General features: G+C 49.4%; 4 protein-coding genes across 15 annotated transcripts in view; 1 reads left to right on the top strand and 3 right to left on the bottom strand.

The window, feature by feature from the left end:
- Zbtb46 (zinc finger and BTB domain containing 46) overlaps positions 1-3,931 on the top strand; it is a 100,222-nt gene extending 96,291 nt beyond the window's left edge. For both annotated transcript variants that reach the window (XM_004669518.2, XM_045156351.1), the window contains one exon: positions 75-3,931. In XM_004669518.2, the coding sequence (XP_004669575.1) occupies positions 75-479 (405 nt within the window). In that variant the 3' untranslated portion in view covers positions 480-3,931. The remainder of the gene's footprint in view (positions 1-74) is intronic.
- A 128-nt stretch (positions 3,932-4,059) lies between these two features.
- Positions 4,060-8,259, bottom strand: Slc2a4rg (SLC2A4 regulator). Of its 2 annotated transcripts, none has more exons than XM_045156352.1 (6): positions 7,934-8,259; positions 7,640-7,779; positions 6,727-6,818; positions 5,392-5,576; positions 5,213-5,313; positions 4,060-5,133 (listed from the first exon to the last, which is right to left on the bottom strand). In XM_045156352.1, exons 1-6 carry the CDS (start codon positions 8,231-8,233, stop codon positions 4,515-4,517), a joined length of 1,437 nt encoding a protein of 478 aa, XP_045012287.1. In that variant the 5' UTR covers positions 8,234-8,259; the 3' UTR covers positions 4,060-4,514. The 2 variants fall into 2 exon arrangements, with proteins under 2 accessions (XP_045012287.1, XP_045012288.1); XM_045156353.1 differs by having other exon boundaries at positions 8,042-8,259.
- Positions 8,260-8,958: 699 nt separating this feature from the next.
- On the bottom strand, positions 8,959-11,737 carry Lime1 (Lck interacting transmembrane adaptor 1). 9 transcript variants are annotated; one of them, XM_045156354.1, is made up of 6 exons: positions 10,598-11,737; positions 10,278-10,398; positions 10,078-10,150; positions 9,920-10,007; positions 9,466-9,830; positions 8,959-9,385 (listed from the first exon to the last, which is right to left on the bottom strand). In XM_045156354.1, exons 2-6 carry the CDS (start codon positions 10,373-10,375, stop codon positions 9,185-9,187), a joined length of 825 nt encoding a protein of 274 aa, XP_045012289.1. In that variant the 5' UTR covers positions 10,376-10,398; positions 10,598-11,737; the 3' UTR covers positions 8,959-9,184. The 9 variants fall into 9 exon arrangements, with proteins under 9 accessions (XP_045012289.1, XP_045012293.1, XP_045012291.1 ...); XM_045156358.1 differs by having other exon boundaries at positions 10,078-10,135; XM_045156356.1 differs by having other exon boundaries at positions 10,278-10,376.
- Positions 11,738-12,045: 308 nt separating this feature from the next.
- On the bottom strand, positions 12,046-27,929 carry Zgpat (zinc finger CCCH-type and G-patch domain containing). 2 transcript variants are annotated; one of them, XM_004669516.2, is made up of 6 exons: positions 27,097-27,929; positions 14,366-14,499; positions 13,968-14,123; positions 13,104-13,223; positions 12,620-13,016; positions 12,046-12,419 (listed from the first exon to the last, which is right to left on the bottom strand). In XM_004669516.2, the coding sequence occupies exons 1-6, from the start codon at positions 27,666-27,668 to the stop codon at positions 12,281-12,283; spliced, it is 1,518 nt and encodes a 505-aa protein (XP_004669573.2). In that variant the 5' UTR covers positions 27,669-27,929; the 3' UTR covers positions 12,046-12,280. The 2 variants fall into 2 exon arrangements, with proteins under 2 accessions (XP_004669573.2, XP_045012282.1); XM_045156347.1 differs by having other exon boundaries at positions 13,989-14,123.
- Between the last annotated feature and the right edge of the window lie 14 nt (positions 27,930-27,943).

Raw genomic sequence — 27,943 nt, 5'->3', positions numbered from 1 at the left:
CCCTCAGGGTCTGATAGAGATTGTGGCTCCTCTCAGGGACCTCACTCCTCCACTGACTGCCCTGTCCCTCCCAGGTGCACAGCAAGGACAAGAAGTACGTTTGCAAGGTGTGCAGCCGCGTGTTCGTGTCCGCAGCCAGCGTGGGCATCAAGCATGGCTCACGGCGCCATGGCGTATGTGCAGACTGTGCTGGTCGGGGTGTGGCCACACCGCTGGACCATGGCGGAGGTGGGGAGGGCTCCCCTGAAGCACTGTTTGCTGGTGAAGGGCCCTATCTAGAGGACCCTGATGACCCACGAGGGGAGGGTGAGGAGGAGCTGGGTGAAGATGAGGATGAAGATGTGGCCAAATGGAAGGATGATGTGGGCCTGGCACATGAAGACGTGCTGCTAGGGGATGACAAAGATGATGAGGACTCGCCGCGAGGGCCCCACAGTCCCTCTGGGGAGCCTGACAAGGACTTTGCCTGGATCTCCTAGGGGCTCTTCCCTGGTGGGTGGGGTGGGTGGTGGCTGCATCACTTCACCCACCTGTGTGTGCGTCTTAGTGGGTCTTTACTCACCTGGGCACAGGGTCCTGTTGACTCCTTATAGCCCCTTCTCTGGGTCCTCCCTGAGTCCCTTACTGTCTCTCCTGCAGAAAATGGTCCTGTGAGTTAAGAAGCAGGTATTATCCCAGAGAATGGGGAGCACTGGGACAGAACATGAAGTGGGGGCAGTATGGTGTGGGTTTGAGCTAAGGGAGAATGCATGCTCCCACCTGTCCAGGGGTGAACTGAGTCCCCAGCAGGTGTGTGGATGGGGCTGCAGCAAGTCTTGGACATGCTTCCTCAGGGCACCACCCTCTGCTCTGGGCTTGGCCAGGGGTACAAGATGGCTCAGTGGCCAAGTCAGGATCAGCAATAGTCAGGATCATTAATGCAGTCACAGAAACTACAGGTCTAGTTTTGCATACACCCAAATTGCTTCCATCCATGGCACTGTTCAAGCACTGCCCCAACTCCAGTAGTCAAGTCACTGACTATGGCCCCCAGTGGGCCTCTTGGTTCCTTTTGTCCTGTGGCAGCTGTAGAATCCAGGTCTAGTGTGCAGACAGCCCTGTGACCCTTTACCTTGGGGATTTGGTGCTTAATTCAAAATGGCTACAGATTCCCCTCTGGAGGCCCTCGGCTCCAGGTGCTATTTCTGGTGTAAGTGGCCATAGCCAGCAGGCCGAAGAGAAAGGCAGGGCTCCATCTGTTTGGCAGCCCAGCACATTTGTGTCCCACTTCAGGCTCACAGAAGGTTTTGTTGCAAGGCCACAGCTCTTGGTTCTGGGTGCACTTCCTAAAAGAGCATGGGCCCTTTCTCCAGCCACTGGCCTCTACCCGGGCTCCTGTTCAACCTTCCTAAGACCAGCTGGGGTTTGGCTCCTGCCTTTGTTGCTGCTAACACTAGAAGCAGGTATTTCTGCTGGGACCTTCCTGCCTGGGTAACCAAATTATAAAGTAGTCAGAGACATTTTGAGGTAGTTACAGCAAATTACTTCGCTTCAGTTTTTCCCACTTGACAGGACTCTAGGGTTAGTTTCCTTTTACCTCCTGGTCAAGTCCTCTCCCTGTCTGTATATCTAAAGGCGCTCACCAGTTCTTTCTTCCTGAGTGAAAAATTCAGACTCCATCTCAGCATCACAAAGAGTCCCAGGGAGGCAAGCTGCTCTTACCCTGCAGGGTAGACACTGGGGTCCTGCCTCTTCCCTTCCTGCGGCAGTGTCCAACACGGCACTGTCAAGACATCCATCACTCACCCACCTCACCCCCTGCAGGCCCGCAGGGTCTGCTGAGGTGCTGCTGTGCTTTATCCCGCCCTATGCAAAGGCTCCTCCAGTCGGGCTCCTGAGCACTAAGCCCAACTGGAACATTTGGATTTAAAAACATTTTTTACTGTCACATCTATTCTCTTTAGGTGAGTAAAGAGAGAAACCCCACAAAAATATAAGTTAGGTCCCAGCATCCATACAGAGCACCTATCACCTGGTGACATTCCCTAAGTACCAGCTTCCTGAACCTTTACAGAGGGGCATAAGGCTGGCTTACAGGACATGGTGCTGTTTCTACAGGCCAGTGCTACAGGGAGGAGTCACAGCTTTTATTTATTTATTTTTTTGGCGGGGGTGGGGTGGGGGGAGGATTAAGGTAGGATCTCGCTGTAGCCCAGGCTGACTTGGAATTCACTATGTAGCCTCAGGCTGGCAGTTCTACCCTTGCTTCCCGAGTGCTGGGATTAAAGGCGTGCACCACATCTGGCTTTTGTTGTCTTTTTAAGTAAAGTTAGTCACCTTTTCCCATTTCAGTGGCCATTCCCAATGGGCCTGCATACATAGCTCTTAGCAAGAGTGCTATGGGATGTTCACAGCCAGTCCTTAAGAATGGGACCAAAATTATCTTACATATGGAGTATGGGATCAGCAGCCCGAGATTCTCTGGGCCCTTCTACTCATTGCCATCTCCCACTCAGATGAACAAGCTCTGGGATACATTTCCCAGTAGGACAATATAGCTAGACCCCTTTTTACCAACAAAGCCCCAGGGTGGGTCCCTCCATCCTCACTAGGCCTCTCTGAGTGAACTCAGACCTTTGTATCCTTTCTCCCACTTTTAAAATGCCTTTTCTAAACCCTTTCTTATAAAATGCATTTGGAAACCAGACCTTTGCTACCACTATCGTTCTTCTTCTTCTTTTTTTTAATCACTTGCCACTTCTCAGGCTGTCCTGCCCAAGACCCTCTGGCCCACCTCCCCACAAGGCTCCTGTGCCTCCACTCTTAGGATGTCTTGTTAGCTCCCCTTCTGGACTGCTTTGGGGTCCCTGTTGGTGCCACAGGGCACGTTCTTATAACCAATATGATACTAAACACCAAGGGTCCCATTTCATGTTCCATCACCTTCCCCAATGATTGCTATGTAGCAGGCTTTGTTCTTTGTGATCAGAGTGGAATTCCAGAGACCCAGATGAACACATCCATCTCAGGAGGCATGGAGGGAAAAGACATATGTAATGAAGGTTTTTTTTAAATGTTTTTTTTTTTAACCAATGTTCAAACTAATAAATATTTTTTTATGAAGAGGAAAATATGTAGACTACATTTCATTTTGTATTTTTTTTGTGTGTATTTTTGGTGTTTGTAACACCAAAGTGAAAAATACACTCCATGGGGATATTGCCTGGGCGGGGGAGGGGGGAACCACATTTTGTATGGAGCTCTGGATCCTGACTGAGTTGTGTATTTGGACTTTCTGGGTTTTGGGGAACAGGACACTGCCAGTAGTCGATAGGGACCTGACTCAAGACACAGCTATGCTTCCAACTTTGCACATCTTCCTTTTAAAATAAAAAAATTAAGAAAATGCAAAAACTGGAACTTTTGCATTATGAAAGATAATCTTACTTTGGCTCATTCTGTAACATGCAACTCTTAAGAAAGCCATACTTGATGGTGTTGTCTTCAATTTTTAGATCTTGTTTTGTATGTGGCCCTTTTAGAACCACTTTTAGTGTGGGTGCTGTGTGTGTATTTTTCTTAAATATTTATTTTTTTCAACCTGTCAACAAAAAATAGACAAAAAAAGGGCAGTTTGAAGACTGTTGACTTTTTTTTCTGGGGATAATCTATATTATATTGACTTTATATTATTATAAACCTGTGTTTGTATTGAAGATGTGTTTAATATTTGGGGGAGGAGGTTTGTTGTAATCAGTCAGTGGGGTATCAAAGCTCTGTTGTCCTGCTTCTCTGTAGCCAGACAGGTAGATTACCTTCTTTAGAGCGGTTCTCGCGTTTGTCTGCCTAAATGTGCTCCAGGCTGCCTGTGGGTTTCCTTTCTGTGATGGAATTAGTGTAGACATCCTTGCAAAATGCTCACTTTCAATAAATTGAGAAATTGCTGCTCCAAGCAGATGTCTCCTGTGTGTTTAAGACAGCATCCCTCGAGTCTTATCCTGGGTAGAGGTGGCCCCGACACCTATGACTTGTCACTGGCTTCCCATCTCTGCCCAACAAAGGGTCTCAATCCTGCTTCCCTCAGGAGGCAAACTCAGTTTTTTTTTTTTTTGGGGGGGGGGGAACACCCAATTTTTAATTCTCATCTGGTATGGTCCAGATGTGAGACACCTGAGCTTCACAAACATGGCAAAATGCTAGTCCCAGGCCCTAAAACCACCACTTTTAAATATGGGTTGGTGTGTCCCTTTCCCAACACCCTTCAAAGTGAATCTGGGAATAGCCCCAACATGGTCCACTGACATCTTCGAGAAGTCCGTAGGTGACAGGTGAAGAGGCAGGCAGCTACCACTGGGGCCAAAGGGACAGTGGTGTGGTTTGGCTTTAGTGAAAAGGCTGATTTCTTCAGAGGCCCTTTGGCAGAACCCCTCCTGTACCTCTGGGGGTTCAGGTCACCAACTCTTCCCCAAGGGTTGTTCCAGCCTTAGGCTGGCAATGGGTGGGCAAGAGGCTGGGTAGCAGCACTATGAGTGGGCTCAGTCTAAGAACCGCTGGCAGGCTTTCTTCCAGCGGCAGGCTGTGCACCACAGGTCTCTGTGGTCCATGCCATACACCTTTCGGCACTTCTTTGCATCACTACGGGGTTTCCTGGGAGGACATGCAGGGGGCACAGAGTTGTCAGCTTGGACTTTCCCCACCTGGCATGTGCCCTGCACATCAACCTGCACACATCTCAGGTTGGCACCAAGTTTGGTGGGCAGGGCTGATGTGTAGGTCTGGGCCTCAGTGGGTTGTGGCTCAAGGCAGATAGGCGATAGGCAGTCTTGGGGGGAATCATAGCCTCTGCTCTGTTCCTTTTTAGAATGCTCAGAGACATGTCTGCAGTCTCTATCTGTGGCCACACCTGCCTGGTAGGCATGATCAGTATGGCATGCTTGAGGGGCTGCTACAGAGCTGTGCATAAGGGGTGGGGGAAAGGTTAGAGGCTGCAGCAGCTCTGGCGGATCCAGGCGGGGGAAGGTGAGTGGTATGGAGGTTGTGGGGGATACTGGGGTCAGGCTGGATAGCCCATCAGTCAGTGTGTCCATGTCAATGTCCAGTTCTGTGTAGTAGAAATCCTCCTCACCATCGCTCTGGTCTGGCTCTGTCTGCCTCCTGCTGGGGACACAGTGGGAGCTGAAGTGCTGGCCAAGCTTGACCCCACCCCCTGGCCCAGTCCCCAGCCCCATCGCACCCCAGGTGCACCAGACGGATGTGTCTCTGCATCCCGGATGCTGTGCTCAGCACCTTCCCACAGCTCTTCCACAGGCACTGGAACATGACCTGGATAGAGCTCTGGAGTGACAGGGGACTGGGTCAGCAGTAGCTGTCCAGTTTATCCCACCCTACCCCAGGGGCTTCCCCCAAACTCACCTTCCTCTTCCTCAGTGTGGGCTCACCAAACAGAAAGTGGGTTGCCTCAGGAGGCAGTGGGGGTGATGGAGTAGATGGAGAGGACTGGTCGCTGGCTAAGTCCCAGCCCCAGTCTCCACTATTGCTGCTGCTGCTATAACTGCCTGTGGGCTGCACCGTCTCCTTCCAGGGGTCCAAGCCAGGCTCTGTAGGGTTATGCCACTTTCAGGATCTTGGTGGGCTCAAGCTGCTATAAAAAAAAACAGCTGCCTGCTGACTTCCTCAAGTCCCTGACTCTGAGCTGCAACTTGATCAGGTGAACGTGGTAGGTGCAGCCTTGTGAGAGTTGGTTAGAACTTGGCTTCAGAGGCTTGGGGAGAACCTTCTCCAGCAAAGGAAAGGTATGGCTACCAAAATAGAGGTGCAACACTGAGAACTCAGATGTCTTTTAGTAAGTGTTCAGGGCTAGCTTAGCAGTTAAGGTGCTTGCCTGTGAAGCCTAAGGACCCAGATTCGATTCCCCAGTACCCATGTAAGCCAGATGCACAAAGTGGTGCATGCTTCTGGAGTTTGTTTGCAGTGGCTACAGGCCCTGTCACACCCATCCTATCTTCTTTCTCTCTCTGCTTGCAAATCAATAAATAAATATAGGGGGTTGGAGAGATAGCTTATCAGTTAAGGTGCTTGCCTGAGAGGTCTAAGGACTCAGGTTCAGTTTCCCTGTACCTACATAAGCCAGATGTGTAAGGTGGTGTGTGTCTGGAGTTGGTGTGCAATGGCTGGAAGCCCTAGCATGCCCATTCTCTCTCTCCAATAAATAAATAATATATATTTTTAAAAAGTAAGTATAAAAACTTAAAAGTTCAAGGGGCTGGAAAGGTAGCTTAGCAGTGAAGGCGCTTGCCTGCAAAGCCTAAGGACCCATGTTTGACTCTCCAGATCTTACATAAGACAGATACACATAGGTGAGGCAAGCACAAGGTTGTGCATGCCCACTAAGTGGTGCAAGCTCTGGGGTTTGATCACAGTGGCTAAGGCCCTGGCAGCCAATTCTCTCCACACACACGCACAAAAAGTACAAGAGTAGCAGGGCATGGTGGTACATGCCTTTAATCTCAGCACTTAGGAAGCAGAGGTAGGAGGATAGCCATGAGTTCAAAGCCACCCTGGGCTAGAGCGAGATTCTACCTCAGAAAACCAGAAAAAAAAAAAAAAAAAAACACGTTCAAAAGTCAAGTCTGGAAGGTATCATATTCAGGTTTGGGGGCTCTACTTGCCTCACAGAAGCCTGGTGGCTTCAGGATCCTGGTGGTCCTAGGCCCTCCTCCCACCTGTGCATAAGCTTCTGGGTCTCACCTGTGGCCCCCACACAGAGGGGGCTGGTGGACAGGCTTGTAAGTGCTGCAGCAGCCACGACCTCGTCCAGCCGGGCTTTTCCGGGGGATACTCTGGAGGACAGGGGACAATGTGTGGGATGGGACTCAGCAAGTGCTATATGGGCCCTGGCTTGGTCTAGCATTCGTGTGCAGGCCTGGACACGTGAGTGGGTATCAGGCCAAGACTGCACACACTCCAGGAGCTGGGCAAGAGGTGTGGCTCCACCCCCAGCTCAGGTGCAGAGCTGAAAAGCCAGGAACCACCAGGAACAGCACAGGGGTCTAGTGGAAAAAGTCTGGGTTCTCCACAGCCTGGGCTTTGTTCTACTGGGACTTCTTCAGACCCTGGTGCTGAACGCAGGGCTTGAATCTCCACTGGAGGGCTGGAGCCAGTTAGAGATCAACCCTCCCCCACATCACACATTAACCAGGATTGTACAAACAGCAGCTGTGGGCCTTGGGCCAGGCCTAGAAGGGTGGAGCAGCCAGAAGGCTGGAGCTGCCAGGAGACTGGGCAGCCAGCGCAGGCAGGTCCTCAGGCCCGAGGGTGGGGGAAGCGGGTGGTAAGGAGCCCTCCTCTGCTGCACAGCCAGTCAGGAGTGTTAGGGCGGAAAGTAGAGAGGTGGCAGCAGAAAGCCCAGGGATTCTTGGACAGCCACCACCTCCCAGTTCTGTGTTCACACCCCCAACACAGCACCTTTCAGCTCAACTCCTCCAGGGCTCCAGAGCAGGAGAGCTGGGGGAGACAGAAACCCATTCAGAACCCTGACCTGTTCTTCACGGAGGATTCGAAAGGCAGAAATCTGCATTCTACCTACTGCCCCTGCTCACTCCGATGATGCACGAGTACACACACACACACCCCTAGTCTTGGGCCCTAGCCCCTGCCTCACCTCTGTATCGGCACCGGGATGTGTGCCGAAGGCGTGGGAAGCCGTGCTGCCGCCCCCGACTCCGTTCCTGGGGCCCCTAGGTCTACGGCCCGCGGCGGTGCCAACTTCAAACTCACAAGGCCGCCTCCCACAAAAGGGCCCTGCAAACCGGGAAGACTCGGTGGACGAGTCGGCGCCGGACCCCGAGGCGGAATGCACGGCCCCGCCCCCGGCCCCGGCCCCGCCCCCGGCCCAGGAGGCGGGAAGCGTCCTCAGGCCGCTCGTCCCTTCCTGGCCTGACCCACGGACACGCACAGACCCACGAGGCATCCACTGCTGCCACGCCCTCGGGGCCCAAAGTTTGGTGTAGCCCCGACGCCATCTTTGTAGAAAAACTTTGTCGATGCCTCGGCCCACCGATACCTGCGGTGGCGCGGGCATCGTCACCGGCGCGGCCTGGCGGCCCTGGCTCTCTGCACTCAGCCCTGGAGCCACGGTCCGCAGCCCACAGGGGTCCCGAGCAGTTACGGACGCGGAGTTCCGATCCGAAGCGCGAGGCAGAGGATGTTCACAGCCCGCGACCGCGCCCGGCGCCGGAGGGCACTCGGCCTCCATTCTGGCTCGCTGCCCAGGCTGCAGCGGCGAGGCCAGGCGCTCAGGAAGCCCCTGGCCTGGCCGGGCCGGGCTGGCCGGGCCGCCGACCCCCGCCCTGTACTCGGCCACCGCCCGCTCCGCGCCGCCCGAAGCTGCCCGGCCGGCCACACCCCCCCGCACGGTCCGCTCCGGCGCGCTCGCCCATTGGCTGGGACACGACATCAACACCCCAAGTGGCCCGCGCCCGCCTCCAGCACTGTGCTCCCCGGCTGACCTGCAGAGGGGGGCCGTCCGCCCCTGACAGCTCCTTTCCTGTCCAGCCCTGGCAACCCGTGTGCCTCTCCACTGGGGAGGGCCGCCTTCCTGATAGCGTGCAGAGCTTCCAGAGTCCGGAAAGGGCCGAGTCTCCGGCAGACCTCCCCGGAGAAGGTAATTCTTTAACGCCCACCCTCCGCCTACTTATTAACCCAGGGACTGATGACAGAGGCCTCCCAAGGATCTCAGGGTCCAGGGTTGGCCCATACCCCCAAGCGTTAGAACTACCACCATAAGAGGCTTGTTTGCCTGTGTCCTGCCCACTGACTTCTGAGCCTGACAGCCAGGGCATGGCGCCAGGGGTCAGGGGCAGTGTAGGGGCAAACATTCCAAGGCCAGAAGGGATCATCTCTAATTCTTTTAGAAAACCCCCACTCCAACCATTCTAGCTTTCAAGAAAAGCCAGCTGTGAGCCACACAGTCCAACCATAGGTGATTGAGATTTAATTTATTAAGATGTAGGTCTTCTCAGGAGGGGTCAGAGGCCAGGGGGGCCACAAGGACAGGACCTGGGATTTGTGCTGTCAGCTGTAAGGTAGGGGAAAGACAGAGGGGTCTTCAACCCTTTCCTAGGCAGAAGCATATGAAAGCAGAGAGCCTTGGTGCCCTTGCGATGTCCATTTATGTTAGTAAGCAGAAAATGGGGACTCCAACCACTCAGGGCCCCATCTCCCTGATGCTCTCATACACATTTTCCAGGGGGCCTTGGTTTACACCCTGGCTCCTAAGAGGGATGGCCTCGTAGTCCAGTTCACTCCCCAGGGTGAAAATCACACCCCTACCCTTGGGGTCCGAATGGTCTGCGGGTCCTGGGTCCCTGCTTTTAGGCTTGTAGACCCTGGAGTATAGGATGTCCACCTAGAGGGAGTAGAGGCAGGGCTCAGAACCATCCATTTTGCCAAAGGTCAGCCGAGTCCCACCTACCCTGCCTATTTTACCTGAACACTTGGAGTCACCTCAGCATTTTCCTGGTGCAGTTCTTGGTGGCGCTGGTCTGTCCCCTTGTGCTTTTGTATGCAGGCATACTCAGCCCCAGGTCCAAGTCTGGAACAGCTGATGGTCAGCTGTGCCCCTGCCCACACCACAGGGCTAGCAGCCAGGCTGGCCCTGGGGATTGCAGCTAGCCCTACATTCGAATAGGTGGCCTCAGGGCCAGTGGAGGGTACAGTGGCAGGAGTAGTTGGAGGAACACTAGGCAGCTGCCGGGGTGGGAAGGCTGAGGGGGCTGCCTGCAGCCTGGTGCTGCCTCTGGACATCTCCAGCCAGTGTGGGTGTAAGAGATCCATGCTGGCAGGCCGTGGGGCTAGGGTTGGAGTCAGAACAAAGGTCATTTAGGAAGCAGGAGTAGAGACTGCAGCTGGCCCCACAATTATGCCCTTGTGAGGGGCTCACCTGTACTGTGGCATAGGCCCCGGTGTAGTTCATGCAGCCTAGTATCAGACTTGCTGAGGGAGCAGAGGTGAGTTGGTCTCAGTAGTGACTGGGGGCAAGGAAGGCTGGTCAGTCCTCTGCTGCCCCAGGCCTGGCCCCAGGGTCAGCCTGACACTCACCCCTTTTACTGGCATCACACTGTCCTGCAGCCCAGCTTGCTGCCTCTGAGTTCGCTTCCTACGGGCAAGAGAGCTGTCAGACCAGGGGGGCAGAAACAGGGGCAGGTGGTCAGGTATGTGGAGACACATCCTTGTATGGACCCCTAGTTCTGAGCTGTGTAGGGTGAGGACTAACAAAATTTTGGACACAACAGACATACCTGTGGCAGGCTGTGCACAGTGCCAAAAGCCAGAGGATCAGGGAGAAATAGCCCAGTACCCAGAGGGCTGGTGGTCCCAAGGACATTGGTTGTCCCATCCTGTGAAACAGAGAAGGGGGACCTGGGGGGCAGAAGAGAGACACCAGAGGCTGACTAAAGGATCTACATATATCTGCAAGCCCACTGGCAGTCCCTGCCCTGCCAGTGGGCTCCTCCCTCTGACTCAGCACACCGGAAACCTTTGTGCCTAGCAGCCTTGCCTAGAGGCACCCATCTTCCCTCCTCTAGCTGGGGCTCCTGGTGAAGGACTGTTCACCTACCTCTTTAGTTAGTGAGGACCAATGGCTATGAAAATGGTAGAACATGACAGGGCAGCTATGACTTGGCCAAGGCTGTTCTGTGGTCACTGCAGCACATATTCAACTTCTGGGAAAACCTCTGTCATACCCCTGAACCTTTAAACCAAAGGCCACAAACTTCATCTTCAGCCACTGTCCAGGTGTGACCCCATATCTCAGGTGATAGCCCTAGATCCCTCACACAGGAGCTCAATGGGTCAGCGGGCAGGAAAGAATGTTTAGAGTCCAAAGTGCCCTCCCCTCATTCCTTCCTTCCCATAGGCCCTGTACTTCCTGAGATCACTCTTAATAGCTGCTAGGGTTGGGAGTCCACCTAGGAATTGAAGCTGAACAAGACTGTGTGTGTGTGTGTGTGTGTGTGTGTGTGTGTGTGTGTGTGTGTGGTGGGGGGAGGTATGTTCAGACTCCAGGAGTAGCTTCTTGCAGAGGGTCCCAAGCTGACTAACCTGGCCACGGATAGGTTCCTAATGTTCTGACCAGTCAGTACCTAGCTTTCCCAGACCCCAGGGTACAAAGGGGCTTGGGCATTGACCCAGGTTGGGGCATGAAGGAAGCACTTACCAAGGTTACCCTGCGAGGCTCCTCAGCCCTGTCTAAGGCAACCAGGAAGACCTCTGTACGTCGCTAGTGAGCTCCCCACCTCACTTCCTGCCCATCTCATTGCACCCTCCCAGCACCCACTCGGCCTTTGCTGCAGCTGCTTCTGCAGCCCCTGTGGTGGTGAGCCACTAGCTGGCACTGTTCAGAGCCTAGCCCATGTCTCCTCCACACCATGGGGCAGATAGCCATTAATGAGGTGGATTGGACAGATCATCAATGGCTGCCAAGCACCAGCACTGAGCCCCAAACCCACAGGAGTCAAACCCATCTGTCCAGCTCACTGACAGTGCTCCTCAAAGTGTCTTCACCTACTTGCTTCACCTGTTTGTGAATGTTGGGTACTGAGGGGTCACACTGGGCTTTAACCAGCTTGGTCAGAGAAGGGAAAGAAAATGCTGTTCTCTCCAGCCCTCTGTGTTGGTTTATAACCAGATATCCCCCATAAACTCATGTGCTCTGAATGCTTGGTTCCCAGTGGCAATTTGGGAGGTGGAGCCTTGCTAAAATCTGGCTCACTCTCCTGCTGCTGTTGATGTCCAGCCTCTGTTCATGCCATGCTTTCCCCTGCCATCACAGAGCTTCTCCCACAGACTGTAAGCCAGAATAAAAAAAAACAACTTTCCTCCAACTAGCTGCTTTTGATTGGATGCTTTGTTCCACCACCGAGAAGATAATTACAACACCCTCCTGGGCAGAAGCAGCAGCTTCACTTAGGATACCTCTAGCCCAGCCTATCTGTTACTATGATCCTGTGCAGACTCCTTTCTCCCCAGAGACCTCATAGCCAGCTGAGTCTCCACTGAGCAACATTGTGATAAAATGACTTTAATATCCTCACTAAGGAGATAACCCAAAATACTGGTAGGTGGGCAAGAGTCCACAAGTTACTGCAGTCCCATCTCTACTCAGCAGAGGCAAGGACCAGCCTAAGAGTGGGATGGCCCCTTTCTAGGGGATTCTAGAAATCAGGGTGACTGCTAGTCTTTTTGCCAAGGTAGTTAGGAGCTGGGTCCCAGGGCTCTAGCCACAATCCATGTATGGTTGCTAGAATTCCGTCATCTTCCTATGAGTGTCTGCCTTCTGCTGTTCCTGCTGTAGGCCAGCCTCCTGAGCACGGAGCTGACCCAGCTTCCGCTGGGCTCCTGCCAGCTTCTCCTGCAGTTGAGCTGTTGCCACACTGTGCCTAGAGAAGACGTATTAGTCAGCATAGTCTCCTGGCTCATCCCCACCACAACCACAAACCCCCAGCTGCTGTGGCCAATGCCCACCCTCCAATATCTAGACCTTGACTCTGCTGCCACTTATGTTAGGTAACCTCCTGCAAATATTGTGTAAATAGGTCCACCTGGAGCCCACAGTGCCTCTGCTGGGGCCCATACATACCGGCCAGCATTCCGGGTTAGAGCCTCCTGGATGCCCTGGATGTCCCGCTGGGTCCGCTCAATCTTTTCCTCAGTCTGGAAGAGCCGTAGCCTCAGGGCCTGCTTGGTACTCTTGCTGGCATGGTACATGTCCTTGTTCTTTTTCCCTGGGGCATCTGCCCCTGTGTCTGGGAACCCAGGAGCCTGGCTCTGCAGTTTTTCATTCAGGAAGTCAAACACATTCCGAGGGAGTGGACGGCCACCCCTACTTGCCCGGCACCTTGGTGGCCTGTTGGTGCCAGTCCTTCCCCCCTTAGTCCTCTTCTGTAGTATTTCAGCACACTGGTCCAGTGACTTTCCTCGAGGCAATACTACGGCATGGATGGGCTCCACACGGCCTTCTGCATGTCGGCCCAGACCTGGGAAAAATACACAGCTAGTGCTACTGCTGTTAAGACCCCTGGCTGTGCTGCAACCCCTACCTTCTCAGGGCAGCACACACTTACCCTTGCCAAACTCATAGCCCATTTTGGCAAGGAGTTTGGAGCCAATGCCTCGTGTGTGCACCTCCCAGCCAGCAAAAGCAGAACTGCAGGTCCCAGTGTCCGCTGTGCTGGATTCCACCACTGCAGGAGACAGAGAACACCAAGTGGTGCCCTGGGCTCCCACCAGAGCTGCCCAAGATGGCAGTTCTTGGTCAGGACCCTAATCCACTGTACTTCTGGCCTCCTCCAGGCCTTGCAGTGCTGCTGTGGGTCCTCTGGCATCTCTGGGTTGATCACTGGTTACATTACAGCCAACTTCACTACCTCAGTTTATCACCTGTCACTGTGAACACAGGGTTCAGTATCCACTATTCAAGTCATAGGCCCCTGCAGACGTCTCTTCATCTTCACCCTATCCTCTCAGGAAGACTACACACTGACCACTAGTTCCACTTCCTAAAACCCCCACCTGACTGTCTGGACACATACTTTCCATCTGCTAGGACATATTCTGCCTTACCCACCCCGCAAGGCACCCAGATGAAAGTCTGGGAAGCCATTTGGAAGGAGAAACTCCATTCTGGGTTCTGTGTTCAATTAACTCTGTGACGCCTCAGCAAGTGCAATATCAGCAACGCTTCTCCTCCCACAGTATGGTGCCACATTCTTCAGGCAGCTGTGACTGCTACACCTGCTCTACAGGCAAAGGTTTGGTCTTGGGCTCTACCCCAAACAAGATGTATTCTCTGCTGCTGCAGGCTCTGTGCTGTGGCTCTCTGTGTGGAACTAGCCTCACTCTATCTCCTGTTCTATAATTATCAGCTGCTGCCAACCCTGACCCACTCCCCCACCTTCCTGGCTTCTGGGCACTGAGTTCCACCATACCTCTGGCATAGCTGGAGTCACCTGTATCTCCACTGTCTGAGTCAGATGACTCTGTGGCCTCTGTGCGCAGCGGGGGCAGGATGCTGTCCCCTTCTACCACAGCCTCCTTCAGCAGCAGTGAGTCAAACTTAACTGTGTAGTAGCCATTGTCTACATCTGGAGGGACAGAGATAGATAGGATGAAGATCAGCAGCTTTGGCAGGTGGGGGGGCTACCAGTCAGGGGCCACATAGGAAATGGCCTCGTGGAGAGAGGCTGGTGACAAGGGGAGACCTGCTCCTCTTGGGCCCAGGTGGAGTTTCTATGCCCAACCCAGAGGAGGTGGAGAGTAGCCATATGAAGCACAAGAGGGTTTCCCAGAAGGGCCCCACCAGAGAGGGTTCTGCAGCCAGCCTCACCAGTGATTCGTGCTGGGTACCACAGGCCATCCTGGTGCTTTGCCAGACATGCAGAGCCGACCTGCAGCAAGCTCAAGTCTGGGTCTTGGAAGGGGCGCAGCTCATCCACAGAGACTACCTGCCCATGGGAGAACCTGTAGAGATGGCCACAGGAAGCAGTGGCTCAGACATGGCTCACCAGAAGTAAGTGAGCACAGAAGCATAAAGATCATGGGAGCAAAAGTCAGGGAGACAGTGGTAAACAGACTGGCCAGCTAGGCCAAATGTGCCAAGTGCTGCAATAGTGGCACGTCGGTTATGGGGGGTACCAAGTGCTCTCTGACTAGACTGGAGACCTGCTCCATGGGAAGGAGTACATGCCTGGCACTGAAAACCTAATCAGAAGCCTATGGCAAGGAGGTCATGAACCACAAGGAAGTAACAACTGCTGTTGTCTTGCTAAATACATGTATTTTGTCCACCAAGCTGCCATGTAAGCACTTTTCTTCATGTTTATACCCATATATGAATACTACTCTCACTTTTAGAGAAGCTTCTCTTTTCAGATGACAGTGACCATTGGAATGACTCAAATGTCACCATCGTGCTGAGAATAAATGACAGTGGTGTTCAGCACTGAAACATCTCTATCACACCTTCCAAGGCTCAGGGTCCGTTGTGGAAGAGGAGGTGGAATGACTATAAGAGCCAAAGGAAGGGTAGAACTGCTTACAATGCCATCTTCCAGACACAAAATGGCCTGGATAGCCTTGACCTCACAGTACTTGGGACTACCTATATAAGATCTTCATAACAGGAGGAAAACAGGATAACATCAAAACAAAAGAGAGACAAATTGAGAGGGGGAAGGGATATGATGGAGAGTGGATTTGTGAGGGGAAAATGTGGGTGGGGAGGGAATTACCATGGTTTATTGTTTATAATTATGGAAGGTGGGCTGGAGAGATCTTAGTGGTTAAGGTGCTTGCCTGCAAAGCCAAATGACAACCCAGGTTTAATTCCCCAGGACCCACATAAGCCAGATGCACAAGGTGGCACACACGTCTGTAGTTCATTTGCAGCAGCTGAAGGTCTTGGCATACTCATTCATTCATTCATTCATTCTCATTCTCTCTCTCTCTCTCTCTATATATATATATATATATATGCTTCTCTTTCTTAAATAAGTAAATAAAATTTTAAAATATGGGCTGGAGAGATGGCTTACCAGTTAAGGCACTTGCCTGCAAAGCCTAAAGACCCAGGTTCAATTCCCCAGGACCCACACAAGCCAATGCACAAGGTGGCACATGTCTGGAGTTTGTTTGCAGCAGCTAGAGGCCCTAGCATGCCTATTCTCTCTCTGTATCTGCCTCTTTCTCTCTCTCTCTGAAACAAAAATAAGTGTTAAAAAAATTAAAAATAGAGCCAGGCATGGTGGTGCACGCCTTTAATCCCAGCACTTGGGAAGCCGAGGTAGGGGGATCGCCGTGAGTTCAAGGCCACCCTGAGAGAATACATGGTGAATTCCAGGTCAGCCTGAACTAGAGTGGGACCCTACTTCAGGAAAACAATTAAAGATATATATTTAAAATTTTAAAAATCATGGAAGCTGTCAACAAAAAGTTTTTAGAAAAAGGGAAACAGACAAGCACATAAGAACAAACACATAAACTTTCTCCCTCCCATACACATGAGTTACCACAGATGCATTTTTTTTCAACAGTTCATTTATTTGAGAGAGAGGCAGATAGGATGGGCACACCAGGGCCTCCAGCTGCTGCAAACAAACTCCAAATACATGTACCACCTTGTGCAGCTGGCTTTACGTGGGTATTGGGGATCGAACCTGGGTACTTTGGCCTTGCTGGCAAGCACCTTTAACTGCTAAGCTTTCTCTTTAGCCCCAAAGACACATCTCTTTCACACACATATATATACACATACACTTTCACTCACATATGAATACACATGCACATAAATGCACATCTATATATGTAGTATCTCATATGCAGATTATTACATGTACACACTAAGCATACATATGCACACACAGTAAATACAAAATACATTCACATATATATGCTATCACAACACCCATGAATGTTCATGCACTAAGTACATGTACACATGTGTATACACTGGAATTCTCTCTTAGGATGCATGGAGCTACTCTGAAAAGTGTGTTTCCTTTCAGCTTTCCAAGGTAGGGAGACAAGGTTGCCAGAGAGCCTTGTGACTACAGCTCCTCATCACCTCTCACCAAACATGAATCCCCAGACATTAAGGCAGATGTGTTAAGAGGCTAGATGGGTGTACACTGAGTCCTCCCCAAACATGGTGGTACATGCCCATAAACATGGCACTCAGGAGGATGAAGCAGGATGATTTAAATTTGAGGCCAGCCTGGGCTTCAGAGAAAGAACTTGTTTCAAAACAACTTTTTGCTCTGTGACCTGGCCTGAATACATATGTAAGTCTGTCTCCCCACTGGGAAGGGGAGAGTACTTATCTTGATCTGGGTATTTTCCTACTTGCCTTCTGTCTGTGTCATGCTTTGGGGTACTTTCTCACTTTGATTACATGTATGCTTTACCTTTGATATCTGAGTCCTTCACTATTTCTCCCCCCCCCCCCCCCAGGCAGGGTCTCACTCTGGCTCAAGCTGTCCTGGAATTCACTATGTAGTCTCAGGGTGGCTTTGAACTCAAGGTGATCCTCCCACCTCTGCCACCCAAGTGCTGGGATTAAAGGCATGTGCTACCATGCCTGGCTTCCTTCACTATTTCTTTTTCCTTTTTTTTTTTTTTTAAATGCAGGAGAGAGAATATTAACACTCCAGGGCCTCCAGCCACTGCAACGAAACTCCAGATACATGCGTCCTTTTGTGCACATGTGTGACCTTGCATGGTTGTGTCACTTTGTGCATCTGGCTTATCTGGGACCTGGAAAGTGGAATGTGAGCTCTTAGGCTTTGCAGGCAACCCCCTTCACTATTGCTTAATCCTCCCTGGTCTTTTAATTAATTAATTAATTATTTTTGAGGCAAGCCCAACATACTGGCCTTTATTTTTATGTGAGAGAGGGAGAGAAAATTGGCACACCAGGGCCTCCAGTCACTGCAATCGAACTCAAGATGCATGCGCCACCTTGTGTGCAAGTATGACCTTGCAAGATTGCATCACTTTGTGTGTCTGGTTTATATGGGACCTGGAGAGTCAAACATGGGTCCTCAGGCTTTGCAGGCAAGCGCCTTAACCACTAGGCCATCTCTCCAGCCTTAAATATTTTCTTCTGGTTTATTTTTATTTGTTTATTTGAGAGCGACACACAGAAAGAGGCAGAGAGGGAGAGAATGGGCATACCAGGGCTTCCAGCCACTGCAAATGAACTCCAGATGCGTGTGCCCCCTTGTGCATCTGGCTAACGTGGGTTCTGGGGAATTGAGCCTCAAACCGGGGTCCTTAGGCTTCACATGCAAGCGCTTAACCGCTAAGCCATCTCTCCAGCCCAAATATTTTTCTTTTACCAGGCATGGTGGTGCACGCCTTTAATCCCAGCACTCAGGAGACAAAGGTAGGAGGATCTCCATGAGTTCAAGGCCACCCTGAGACTACATAGTGAATCCAGGTCAGTCTGAGGATAGAGTGAGACCCAACCTTGAAAAACAAAAACAAAAACATAAAACAGAGAATTCTCCTTGTCCAGTTGAAAAGTGAGAGAGAAAATGGAAAGATGCTCACACTGGAAGTCATAGCATAGGAACCAAAAGATCCTCTTCAACTAAAAGAATAGAGAGGGGTAAACTCGATGATTCATAATTTAAAGAACAAGAACAACAACAATGAAACAAAACAAAAAAATAGGGCTGGGGAGAGAGATCAGTGGATAAAGCACTTGTTCAACTCTGGGTACCTGAGTTCAATCCCCAGACTCCACATAAAAGCTGGAGACTGGGCTAGAGAGACAGCTTAGTGATTAAGGCACTTGCCTGTGAAGCCTAAGGACCCATGTTTGACTCTCCAGGTCCCACATAGCCAGCACAGTGATGCAGGTGCACAATGTCGCACATGCACACAAGGGGGCACACACATATGGAGTTCTATTTCAGTGGCTGGAGGCCCTGGTGCACCAATAGTCTGTTTCTCGTATAAAAACAAAAAATAAGATGGAAAAGGACCTACCTGATTTTTTTTGTTTGTTTTGTTTTTTTTAAGGTGGGCTGACCAAATTCACTCTGTAGTCTCAGGGTGGCCTTGACCTCAAGGTCAATCCTTCTCCCTGGCCTCTCACATGCCAAGGGTACTGGTATTAAAGGTATATGCCACCATGTGCTTGGCTATTTTTTTGTTTGTTTGTTTGTTTTTTCGAGGTAGGGTCTCACTCTAGCCCAGGTTGACCTGGAATTCACTATGTAGTCTCAGGGTGGCCTCGAACTCACGGTGATCCTCCTACCTCTGCCTCCCAAGTGCTGGGATTAAAGGCGTGCGCCACCACGCCCGGTTATTTATTTATTTATTTTTAACTAGTAAGCTCAGTTATAACAAGGGTGATGTGACTTTCATACATCAGTGCACCAGAAAAAATTAAAACCAAAACCACAGCTGGTAGAATGGGGAGGAAACGTGGGGACTGCAGCTGTGAACTTTGCCAAATAAAGACATGAAAAAGCTAACTACCAACTACCACTAGATGCCATCATTTCAGACCGGAAGTTGTTTTAACTGCACAAAAGCAGCCGAGGGAGTGGGGCATGCTGGCTTCTCATCCCAGCACTTGGGAGGCAGAGATAGGAGGATCTCTGAGAATTGGAGGCCACCTTGAGACTACATACTGAATTCCAAACAAGCAAGCAAACAAAAAAACCGCTGAGGGATTCACTCGGTGACACAGCCTGGGACTGTCTGCAGAGGCAGGAGTTAGTGGGTGGCAAAGAGGGAAAGGAACAGGGAAGGAGTCAGAACCTCCCACAAGTTGCATTGAGCCTCTGCTACGTGTTCAGGCCAGATTCTGGGAAATTCCTTGTCATACAAACTGTCTTAGGCATACAGGGTACTGCCAGTGACCAACTGGTACAAGTTAACTGTACAACTGTGCCCTACTAGAGACTAGGTGCAAAGTCCCATTCAACTGAGAACCAAAAGGATATTCAAAGGGAAACAGGAACCCACAGATGAATGTGATCTTTCTTAAATAGCTTCCACAAAGATGCACACACATACACCAATCAATCAAACCTTTCCAAATGCATACTTGGAGCTAGGCATGGTGGCACATACCTTTAGTTCCAGCACTGGAGAGACAGAGGTAGGAGGATCACTGTGAGTTTGAGGCCACCCTGAGACTATCTAGCAAATTCCAGGTCAGCCTAAGCTAGAGTGAATCCCTACTTTGAAAAACCAAAAATAAAAATAAAAAAAACTAAATGCATACTTGGACATGTCAGAAGACTTAAAATTTGGCATAGGTTGAGTATTTCTTACCTGAAATATTTGGGTCTGGAGATGTTTTAGATTTTGGATTTTTGTTTGTTTGTTTGTATTGTTTTTTGAGGGAAGGGTCTTGCTGTAGCTCAGGCTGACCCGATTTTGGATTTTTTCTACGAGGGGCTATATCTGTTCATGTATCTACATATACACATAATTATTTTGGGGCATGGGGTCAAGTCTAAACATGAAATCTACTTGTTTCATATAAAGCTCATAACACAGCCTAAAGTAATTATATAAAGTATTTTCAACGTGGTTTTTTGGACTAACACTTGGCACAAAAAGTCAGGTGTTGATTTTTTTTTGTTTTGTTTTATTTTTATTTATTTGAAAGTGACAGACAGACAGTGAGAGAAAGAGGCAGAGAAAGAATGGGCGCATCAGGGCCTTCAGCCACTGCAAACAAACTCCAGATGCATGTGACACCTTGTGCATCTGGCTTACATGTATACTGGGGAATCAAGCCTTGAACTGGGGTCCTTAGGCTTTACAGGCAAGTGCTTAACAACTAAGCCATCTCTCCAGCCCTAGAAAATTTTAAAACTTTTAAACTTTAAAAATTAATTATTAATTATTATTATTATTTTGGTTTTTCAAGGTAGTGTCTCTAGCTCACGCTGACCTGGAAGTCACTATGTCTTCTCAGGGTTGCCTCGAACTCATGGCAATCCTACCTCTGCCTCCCGAGTGCTGGGATTAAAGGCGTGTGCTACCACACCCGGCTTTAAATTTATTTTTATTTACTTATTAGAGAGAGAGAGGGAGGGAGGGGGAGGGGGAGAGGGGGGAGAGAGAGAGAGAGAGAGAGAGAGAGAGAGAGAGAGAGAGAGAGAATGGGCGTACCAGGGCCTCTAGCCACAGCAAACAAACTCCAGATGTATGTGCTATCATGTGCATCTGGCTTACATGGGAGAATGAAACCTGGGTCCTTAGGCTTCACAGGCAAGCACCTTAACCACTAAGCCATCTCTCCAGCCCTTTATATATATTTTTTTTACACTTTTTTTCCAGGTATAGAATTTTTCATTAGTGGAATCATAATTATGCTCAAAGAGTTTAGGATTTATTTATTTATTGGTTTTCTGAGGTAGGGTCTCATGCTAGCTCAGGCTGACCTGGAATTCACTATGTAGACTCAGAGTGGCCTTGAACTATTGGTTATCCTCCTACCTTTGCCTCCTGAATGCTGGGATTAAAGGTGTGCACCACCACGCCTGGCAAGTTTTGGATTTTGGAGTTCTTTAGATTTTGGATGTTTGGGATCCTCAGGATACTCAACTTGCATATTCTTTTTTTTCTAAAGTTTATTTTATTATTTATTTACTTTTGGGAGAGAGAGAGAGTAAGAGGCAAACAGGAGAGAATAGGCATGCCAGGGTCCTAGCCACTGCAAACAAACTCCAGACATACGTGCTACCCTGTGCATTTGGCTTTACATAGGTACTGGGGAATTGAACTCAGGTCATGAGGCTTTGCAGGCAAGCACCTTAACCTCTTAGCCATCCTTCCAGCCCTTTTTTGTTTGTTTTGTTTTTTTGTTCATTTATTTATTTATTTATTTGAGAGTGACAGAGAGAAAGAGGCAGATAGAGAAAGAGAATGGGCACGCCAGGGCTTCCAGCCACTGCAAACTCCAGATGCGTGTACCCTCTTGTGCATCTGGCTAACATGGGTCCTGGGGAATCAAGCCTTAAACCGGGGTCCTTAGGCTTCACAGGCAAGTGCTTAACTGCTAAGCCATCTCTCCAGCCCGTTTGTTTTGTTTTTTGAGGTAGGGTCTCACTCTAGCCCAGGCTGACCTGGAATTCACTATGTAGTCTCAGAGTGGCCTCAAATTTATGGTGATCCTCCTACCCCTTCCTCCCTAGTGCTGGGACATATGAGTGTCACAATGTCACAAATGAGCTGAGAAAGGAAAGACTATTTCTGTCAGCCACCTGCTTGACTACATCCACAGAAATGTATAGCAGGCTAGGTAAAGGCGTAAACCTGCCAGCAAGTGTTAGAACTGCAAGCAGAACCCTGAGTGCAATTGTGGCTTAGATGAAGTTGCTGGTCCTTCTCCATGAGAAAAACAAACTTAAAACTAGATATAATTTGTTGAAATTTACTGATTCAGAGTTCTGGACATTGAGCAGCGCACATACACACTGAATAGGGCATGCTAGTAAGACTGCTCAGCCCCAGTAGGAATGGTGGGATTCAGAAAACCCCTAAGTTTTGCCACCGAGCGAAGTGGGTAGGTAAAAAGGACAGACTTCTGGGGAAAGTTGAATGTGGGGAAGGGATAAAACATGGCAAAAGCTCCTGTGGAGAGATGGTAGCTCTGACTATGTAGGGTTGTGACTCCAGCTGGGGTGAGCACTGAGCCAGAAATTTAACAGGGAAGACACTGAAAATGCTGAAGCCACAGTCAGTGCTATTATTTACTACTTCTGTCCCTCTAGAGAATGACTACTGTTGGAAGACCCAAGAGATGCCAGGGCATAGAGAAAGCAAAGAGTGGCCAAAGAGCCTTCTGTACTCCACTACTTCTAATAAGTCACCTGAATTTTCAACAAAAAACTGTCCATAGCTGGGCTGGAGAGATGGCTTAGCGGTTAAGCACTTGCCTGTGAAGCCTAAGGACCCCGGTTCGAGGCTCGGTTCCCCAGGTCCCACGTTAGCCAGATGCACAAGGGGGCGCCCGCGTCTGGAGTTCGTTTGCAGAGGCTGGAAGCCCTGGCGCGCCCATTCTCTCTCTCTCCCTCTATCTGTCTTTCTTTCTGTGTCTGTCGCTCTCAAATAAATAAATAAATAATTAAAAAAAAAAAAAACTGTCCATAGGGAAACAAATAGGAGTGTTGCAGTCAGGTTCATATTGCTGGCAGAAATCAACCAACAGAAGCTTTGGGGAAAAAAAGGTTTATTTTGGCTCACAGGCTCGAGGGGAAGCTCCATAATGGCAGGGGAAAATGAATGGCATGAGCAGAGGGTAGACATCACCCCCTTGCCAACATAAGGTGGACAACAGCAACAGAGGAGTGTGCCAGACACTGTTAAGGGGAAACTGTATAACACCCATAAGCCCTCCCAACACCACCACCTCCAGGAGGCTTTAATTTCCAATTGCCATCAACTGAGGAGACTAGCATTCAGAAGACCTAAGTATGGGGGGCATTTGAATTGAGCCATCACAAGTGTGATCTACATTTATGGAAAAAAGCAGTGGAGGCACTAAGTGACCCAGAGGTTAAGTTTAGCAAAGACTTCAAAAAAGATCCTATAAGCATGTTCAAAGAACTGAATGAAAATATGGCAACAATGACTCAAGAAATAAATCAGCTTTAAAAAGAAGTAGAATATCTAATAAAAGCATCAAATGGAAATTCCACCAGATGTAGGGGAAGGAAGGAGCAGTGGAGCACAGGAGCATTAGGACACTGAAAGACTTCTATGTGGTATGGAATGGTGGATAGCGTCATGAAGTGACAAGCCAGAATGTTGCACACCAGGGGGACTTTGATGCAAACTGTGGGCTTTTGGTTGTGTTGTTTTTGGATGTGTTGGTATGGATTCACAGGACATAAAAAACCTACTTCTCATGAGAAGGGTGATGGAGATGGGTGCTGCACTTGTAGGAGGGCAGGAGAATAAGGAAAATCTTGGTAACTTTCATTCACTATGCTGTGAACCTAAAGTGGTACTAAAAATAAAGCCTATTAAAATTAAAATTAAAAAAAAACATTATTGGAGCTGAGTGTGGTGGCGCATGCTTTTAATCCCATCACTTGGGAGGCAGAGTTAGGAGGATCACCATGAGTTTGAGGCCACCCTGAGACTACATAGTGTATTCCAGGTCAGCCTGGGCTAAAGTGAGATCCTACCTCAAAACAACAACAACAACAAAAAAGCTGGTGTGGTGGCGAACACCTTTAATCCCAGCACTCAGGAGGCAGAGGAAGGAGGATTGGCATGAGTTCAAGGCCACCCTGAGACTACTTAGTGAATTCCAGGTTAGCCTGGGTTAGAGCCAGACCCTGCCTTAAAAAATTTAAAAAAAAAAAAATTATTGGGCTGGAAGGATGGCTTATGGGTTAAGGTGATTGCCTGCACTGTGGCTCCTCAGGGTCTGGCGCAAGGACTTCTCTTTATTTTACCTTCCCTGGGAACTCCCTCAAGGCTAAGGCTGCCTCCAGAGAAGTGTTTGTTTAAGCACTCAAAGGCAGTACTATCCAAAGCTGCCCGAGGCAATAAGAACAAGAGACAAGCAGCAGGTATACCTTTGCATATTGGATTCCAGATCTCTGAATAAATTGGTTCAGTAGTTTTTTGTTTTGGCATATTTATTCTTTAATTTGTTGATATAGCAAACAAATTTCAGTTCTGATTGCTATGCAAAAGTACAGAAGGTAACCTGCTCTGCAATTGACTTTATAGTTCAGTTGTTCATAGGCAACATGCTATATATGAAAAAATCTTAGCTGAACTATAAGTATTAAAACTGAATTAACTGAAATTAACTGAAAAAGTTAAGAGTTTATTATAATTTATTTTATTTAACAATCTAGGAAGTTGGCAGCCATCAGCAGTTCCAATGCAATTTCAGGTGCAACTGAAAATGCAGGAATCTGAGTGGAGCCTGACAACCAAGGTTCAATTCCTTAGTACCCACAGAAAGCCAGATGCACAAATGCCCTGGCATGCCCATTCTCTCTCTCTTATAAATAAATAAATAAAATATACTAAAATAAGAGTCTGGAGAGATAGTTCAGTGAATAAACCATTCAAACTGGAGTGTGTGTTTGATCCCCAGACGCTGCATAAAAAAGCAGGAGGCCATGGTGAACTTTTGTAATTCCAGTTTGCTGACACTGATGGCAAGATGGAAAGCAGAGACAAGAATATACTGGAAGCTGGAGGTGAGCCCAGCATAGAATAGCAGAATGAGAATCCAAACCAACAAATCCCGCCTAAAATGAGGTAGACAAAGACCAACCAAGTTGTCCTCTGACCTTCACAAAGGCCCACATTCATACACAAACATATGTACACATATAAGTAATTTAAAAAATTTTAAATACTTAGAAATACACTTAAACAAGAACATATAAGACTTGTAGACTATAAATGCTGAAATGGCAACACACCCCAAGTTGATCTATTTATTTATTTTTATTTATTTATTTGAGAGAAAGAGGCAGAGAGGGAGAGAATGGGCACGCAAGGGCCTCTAGCCACTGTTAACAAACTCCAGATGTGTGCATCCCCCCTTGTGCATCTGGCTTACATGGGGTACTAGGGAATTGAACCAAGGTCCTTTGGTTTTGTAGGCAAGTAACTTAACTGCTAAGCCACCTCTCAAGCCCTATTTACTCTATTTAATCCCTATCAAAATTCCAACTGGAGTCTGAAGAGATGTCTCAGCAGTTAAGGGTGCTTGCTTGAAAAGCCTAATGGCTGGGGGTTTGATTCTTCAGTACCCACGAAAAGCAAGATGCAAAAAGTGGTGCATGTGTCTGGAATTTGCTTGCAGCAGCAAGAAGTCCTGGTGCACCCATTCATTCCTTCTCCCTCTGCAAATAAGTAAAAAAAAAAAAAAAAAAAAAATCAGGAGATAGAGGTGGGATGAACTCTGTAAGTTCAAGACCAGCCAAGACTACATAGTAAATTCCAGGTAAGCATGGCCTACAGCAAGACCCTACCTCGAAAAACCAAAAAAAAAACAAAAACAAAACAAAAAAAAAAACCTAATTGCCTCTGGGTTGGACATGTAGCTTTGTGGCATTGTGTATGATTAGCGTGTGCAAAGCCCTAGGTTTGATCCACAACACCAAAAAACAAACAAAAATTCCAATTTTGTAAACGTAATGACAATGTTGGAAAATTACCACATCCTAATTTCAAACTTACAGCGTGGCTCTGGCACAACAGACCAATGGACTAGAACAAAAAAGCTCACAAATAATTTTTTTTTTTTTGAGGTAGGGTCTCATTCTACCCAGACTGACCTGACTTTGTAGCTCCAAACTGGCCTTGAACTCAGGGATCCTCCTACCTCAGTCTTGCAAGTGTGAAATTAAAGGGATGCATCATGTCTGGCCAGAACTAAATCTTTACAATGCTTATAATGTAGCATAGGCTAACCTCAATCTCCCAAATTCTGCGATTACAGGCATGTACCACCACATCCAGCTGGTCAACTGATTTTTGTTTATTATTATTATTATTTTTGGTTTTTCGAGGTAGGGTCTTGCTCTAGCCCAAGCTGACCTGGAAGTCATGGTGATCTACCTACCTTTGCCTCCCATGGGTTAGGACTAAAGGCATGTACCACCACACCCTGCTGTTTGAGTCTCACTGTGTAGCCTAGTCTGACCAGAACTCATAATCCTGCTACCTCAACCTACTAAAAGATGGGATATCAGATGTGAGCAGGTACCTAGATCTGGCTGCCAAGACACTGGAACCACAGCATCAAGTGTAGAACTTCAAAACATGTGTTGACTGATGGGCAAAAGGATGTGGTCCTTCAACAAAGAAGCAGTGAGGGGCTGGGGAGATGGTTTAGTGGTTAAAGGGGCTTGCAAAGCCTGCTGGCCTGGGTTCAAATTTTCATTACCTGTCATAGAAAGCCAGATGCACAAAGTGATGCATGCATTTGGCGTTTGTCTGCAGCAAGAGTCCCTGGTGTGTCCATACACCCCTCCTGAAATATATATTGAAGGGGGGAGTTGAAGTAGGGTCTTGCTCTAGCCCAGGCTGACCTCAAACTCATGGTGATCCTCCTACGTCTGCCTCCTGAGTACTGGGATTAAAAGAGTGTGCCACCATGCCTGGCAATAAAAATATTTTTTAAAAAACAAATAAGTGGGTCTTGAGAGATGGCTTAGCGGTTAAGGCGTTTGCCTGCAAAGCCAAAGGACCTCGGTTTGATTCCCCAGGACCCACGTAAGCCAGATGCACAAGGTGGCGCATGTATCTAGCATCCATTTTCTCTATCTGCGCCCCCCCACTCTCTCTCTCTCAAATAAACATTTAAAAAAAAACAGTAAATGAGGGGATCTGCATTTGATTTAGCATCCTTATAATAGCCAACTAGATTACAGATGCATCCTGTAGCATCTGTGTGTGTGTGGGGGGGAACTCAAAACATAATTTGTGCAATTTGCTTTAAAATAGCTCAAGAAACAAAAGTTTGAAAACAGATGACAGGCAATTGGAACCAGGTCCCTTAGCGGGTGGTTCTAAGTGCCACTCACTGCTGGCAGCTGAGCGCTTTACCTGCAGTTGTCCTTGAAGCGGCATTTTCCCTCCAGGAAGAACGGGCAGGGCTTCAAGGACTTGTGAGTGGGATACAGATATAGTACACGGACGCAGGCCGAGCCATCCTCAGCCTCTTCGGCGCCCACAACCATGGCGTTGTGATACTCCAGCGTGCCCCATGAGCTGTAGTAGGGGGCGTTCACCTTGGTACCACTCAGCTCCTCCAGGTCGCGATCCTCCCCGTCTTCCTCCTCCAGTGCAGGGGAAGTGGGTCCGGGCCGCAACTCTCTCCCAGGAATAGTCTCCGGGGTGGCAGGCGCCTCCACCTCTTCCGCAATGGCCTTCTGGAAAGCCAGGTACTCTGCATCCTCCTGTGTAGGCTGCTGCTGGTCCAGCGTAGCCAGTAGTTTGCTCTTTCTGATCGACACCAGGCTCGCCTCGGTGAGTTCGATCAGTTCCTTCAGGTCGCCCTGCAGCTGGTGGAGGTCCGCCTGCTCCGATGCATCCAGATCGGCACCTAGCGCCTGTTCCACCTGCTGAAGCTGGGCCCGGTAGGTCTGCAGGGCGTTTTCCAGGCTCTCCTCGTCCATTCCGACTTGAGCTGTCAGGTTTCGTGATGGCGGGCCCCGAAGGGTGCGGACAACCGAGGGAGAAGCTAGATGAGCCCAGGACAGCGCCGACCCTCAACTGCTGGAGCTGCTCGGGAAGGGCGGCAGTGCCGGGAGGCCCGGCCTGCACTCGTCCGCTGAGACCGGATCCCCGGCTCTCGCCCGCGCCCACGGGCGCTAAGGGGCCTCAAGTTTCACCTGAAAACCCTAAGCTCCGGCCTTCGGACATCCGACCGCACTTCCGCCCCGAGAGCCGG

This window comes from Jaculus jaculus, chromosome 8, assembly GCF_020740685.1.
Source record: "Jaculus jaculus isolate mJacJac1 chromosome 8, mJacJac1.mat.Y.cur, whole genome shotgun sequence".
NCBI lineage: Eukaryota > Metazoa > Chordata > Mammalia > Rodentia > Dipodidae > Jaculus > Jaculus jaculus.
This window is presented reverse-complemented; position numbering and strand designations above follow the sequence as displayed.

Bases quoted from the DNA above. Each gene is read 5' to 3' on its own strand.
- Lime1 (XM_045156354.1), bottom strand. From the start codon at position 10,375: ATGGGACAACCAATGTCCTTGGGACCACCAGCCCTCTGGGTACTGGGC. The intron at 10,008-10,077 runs GTGAGTGTCAGG...CCTTGCCCCCAG, and splicing joins GTGTGATGCCAGTAAAAGGG to TCACTACTGAGACCAACTCA. The intron at 9,386-9,465 runs GTAAAATAGGCA...TACTCCCTCTAG, and splicing joins AGGTGACTCCAAGTGTTCAG to GTGGACATCCTATACTCCAG.
- Zgpat (XM_004669516.2), bottom strand. From the start codon at position 27,668: ATGGACGAGGAGAGCCTGGAAAACGCCCTGCAGACCTACCGGGCCCAG. The intron at 14,500-27,096 runs GTAAAGCGCTCA...CCATCTCTACAG, and splicing joins CGCTTCAAGGACAACTGCAG to GTTCTCCCATGGGCAGGTAG. The intron at 13,017-13,103 runs GTAAGTGTGTGC...TATTTTTCCCAG, and splicing joins GGGCTATGAGTTTGGCAAGG to GTCTGGGCCGACATGCAGAA.
- Slc2a4rg (XM_045156352.1), bottom strand. From the start codon at position 8,233: ATGGAGGCCGAGTGCCCTCCGGCGCCGGGCGCGGTCGCGGGCTGTGAA. The intron at 5,577-6,726 runs GTGAGACCCAGA...ATAACCCTACAG, and splicing joins CCTCTGTGTGGGGGCCACAG to AGCCTGGCTTGGACCCCTGG. The intron at 5,314-5,391 runs GTGAGTTTGGGG...CTGTCACTCCAG, and splicing joins CCACACTGAGGAAGAGGAAG to AGCTCTATCCAGGTCATGTT.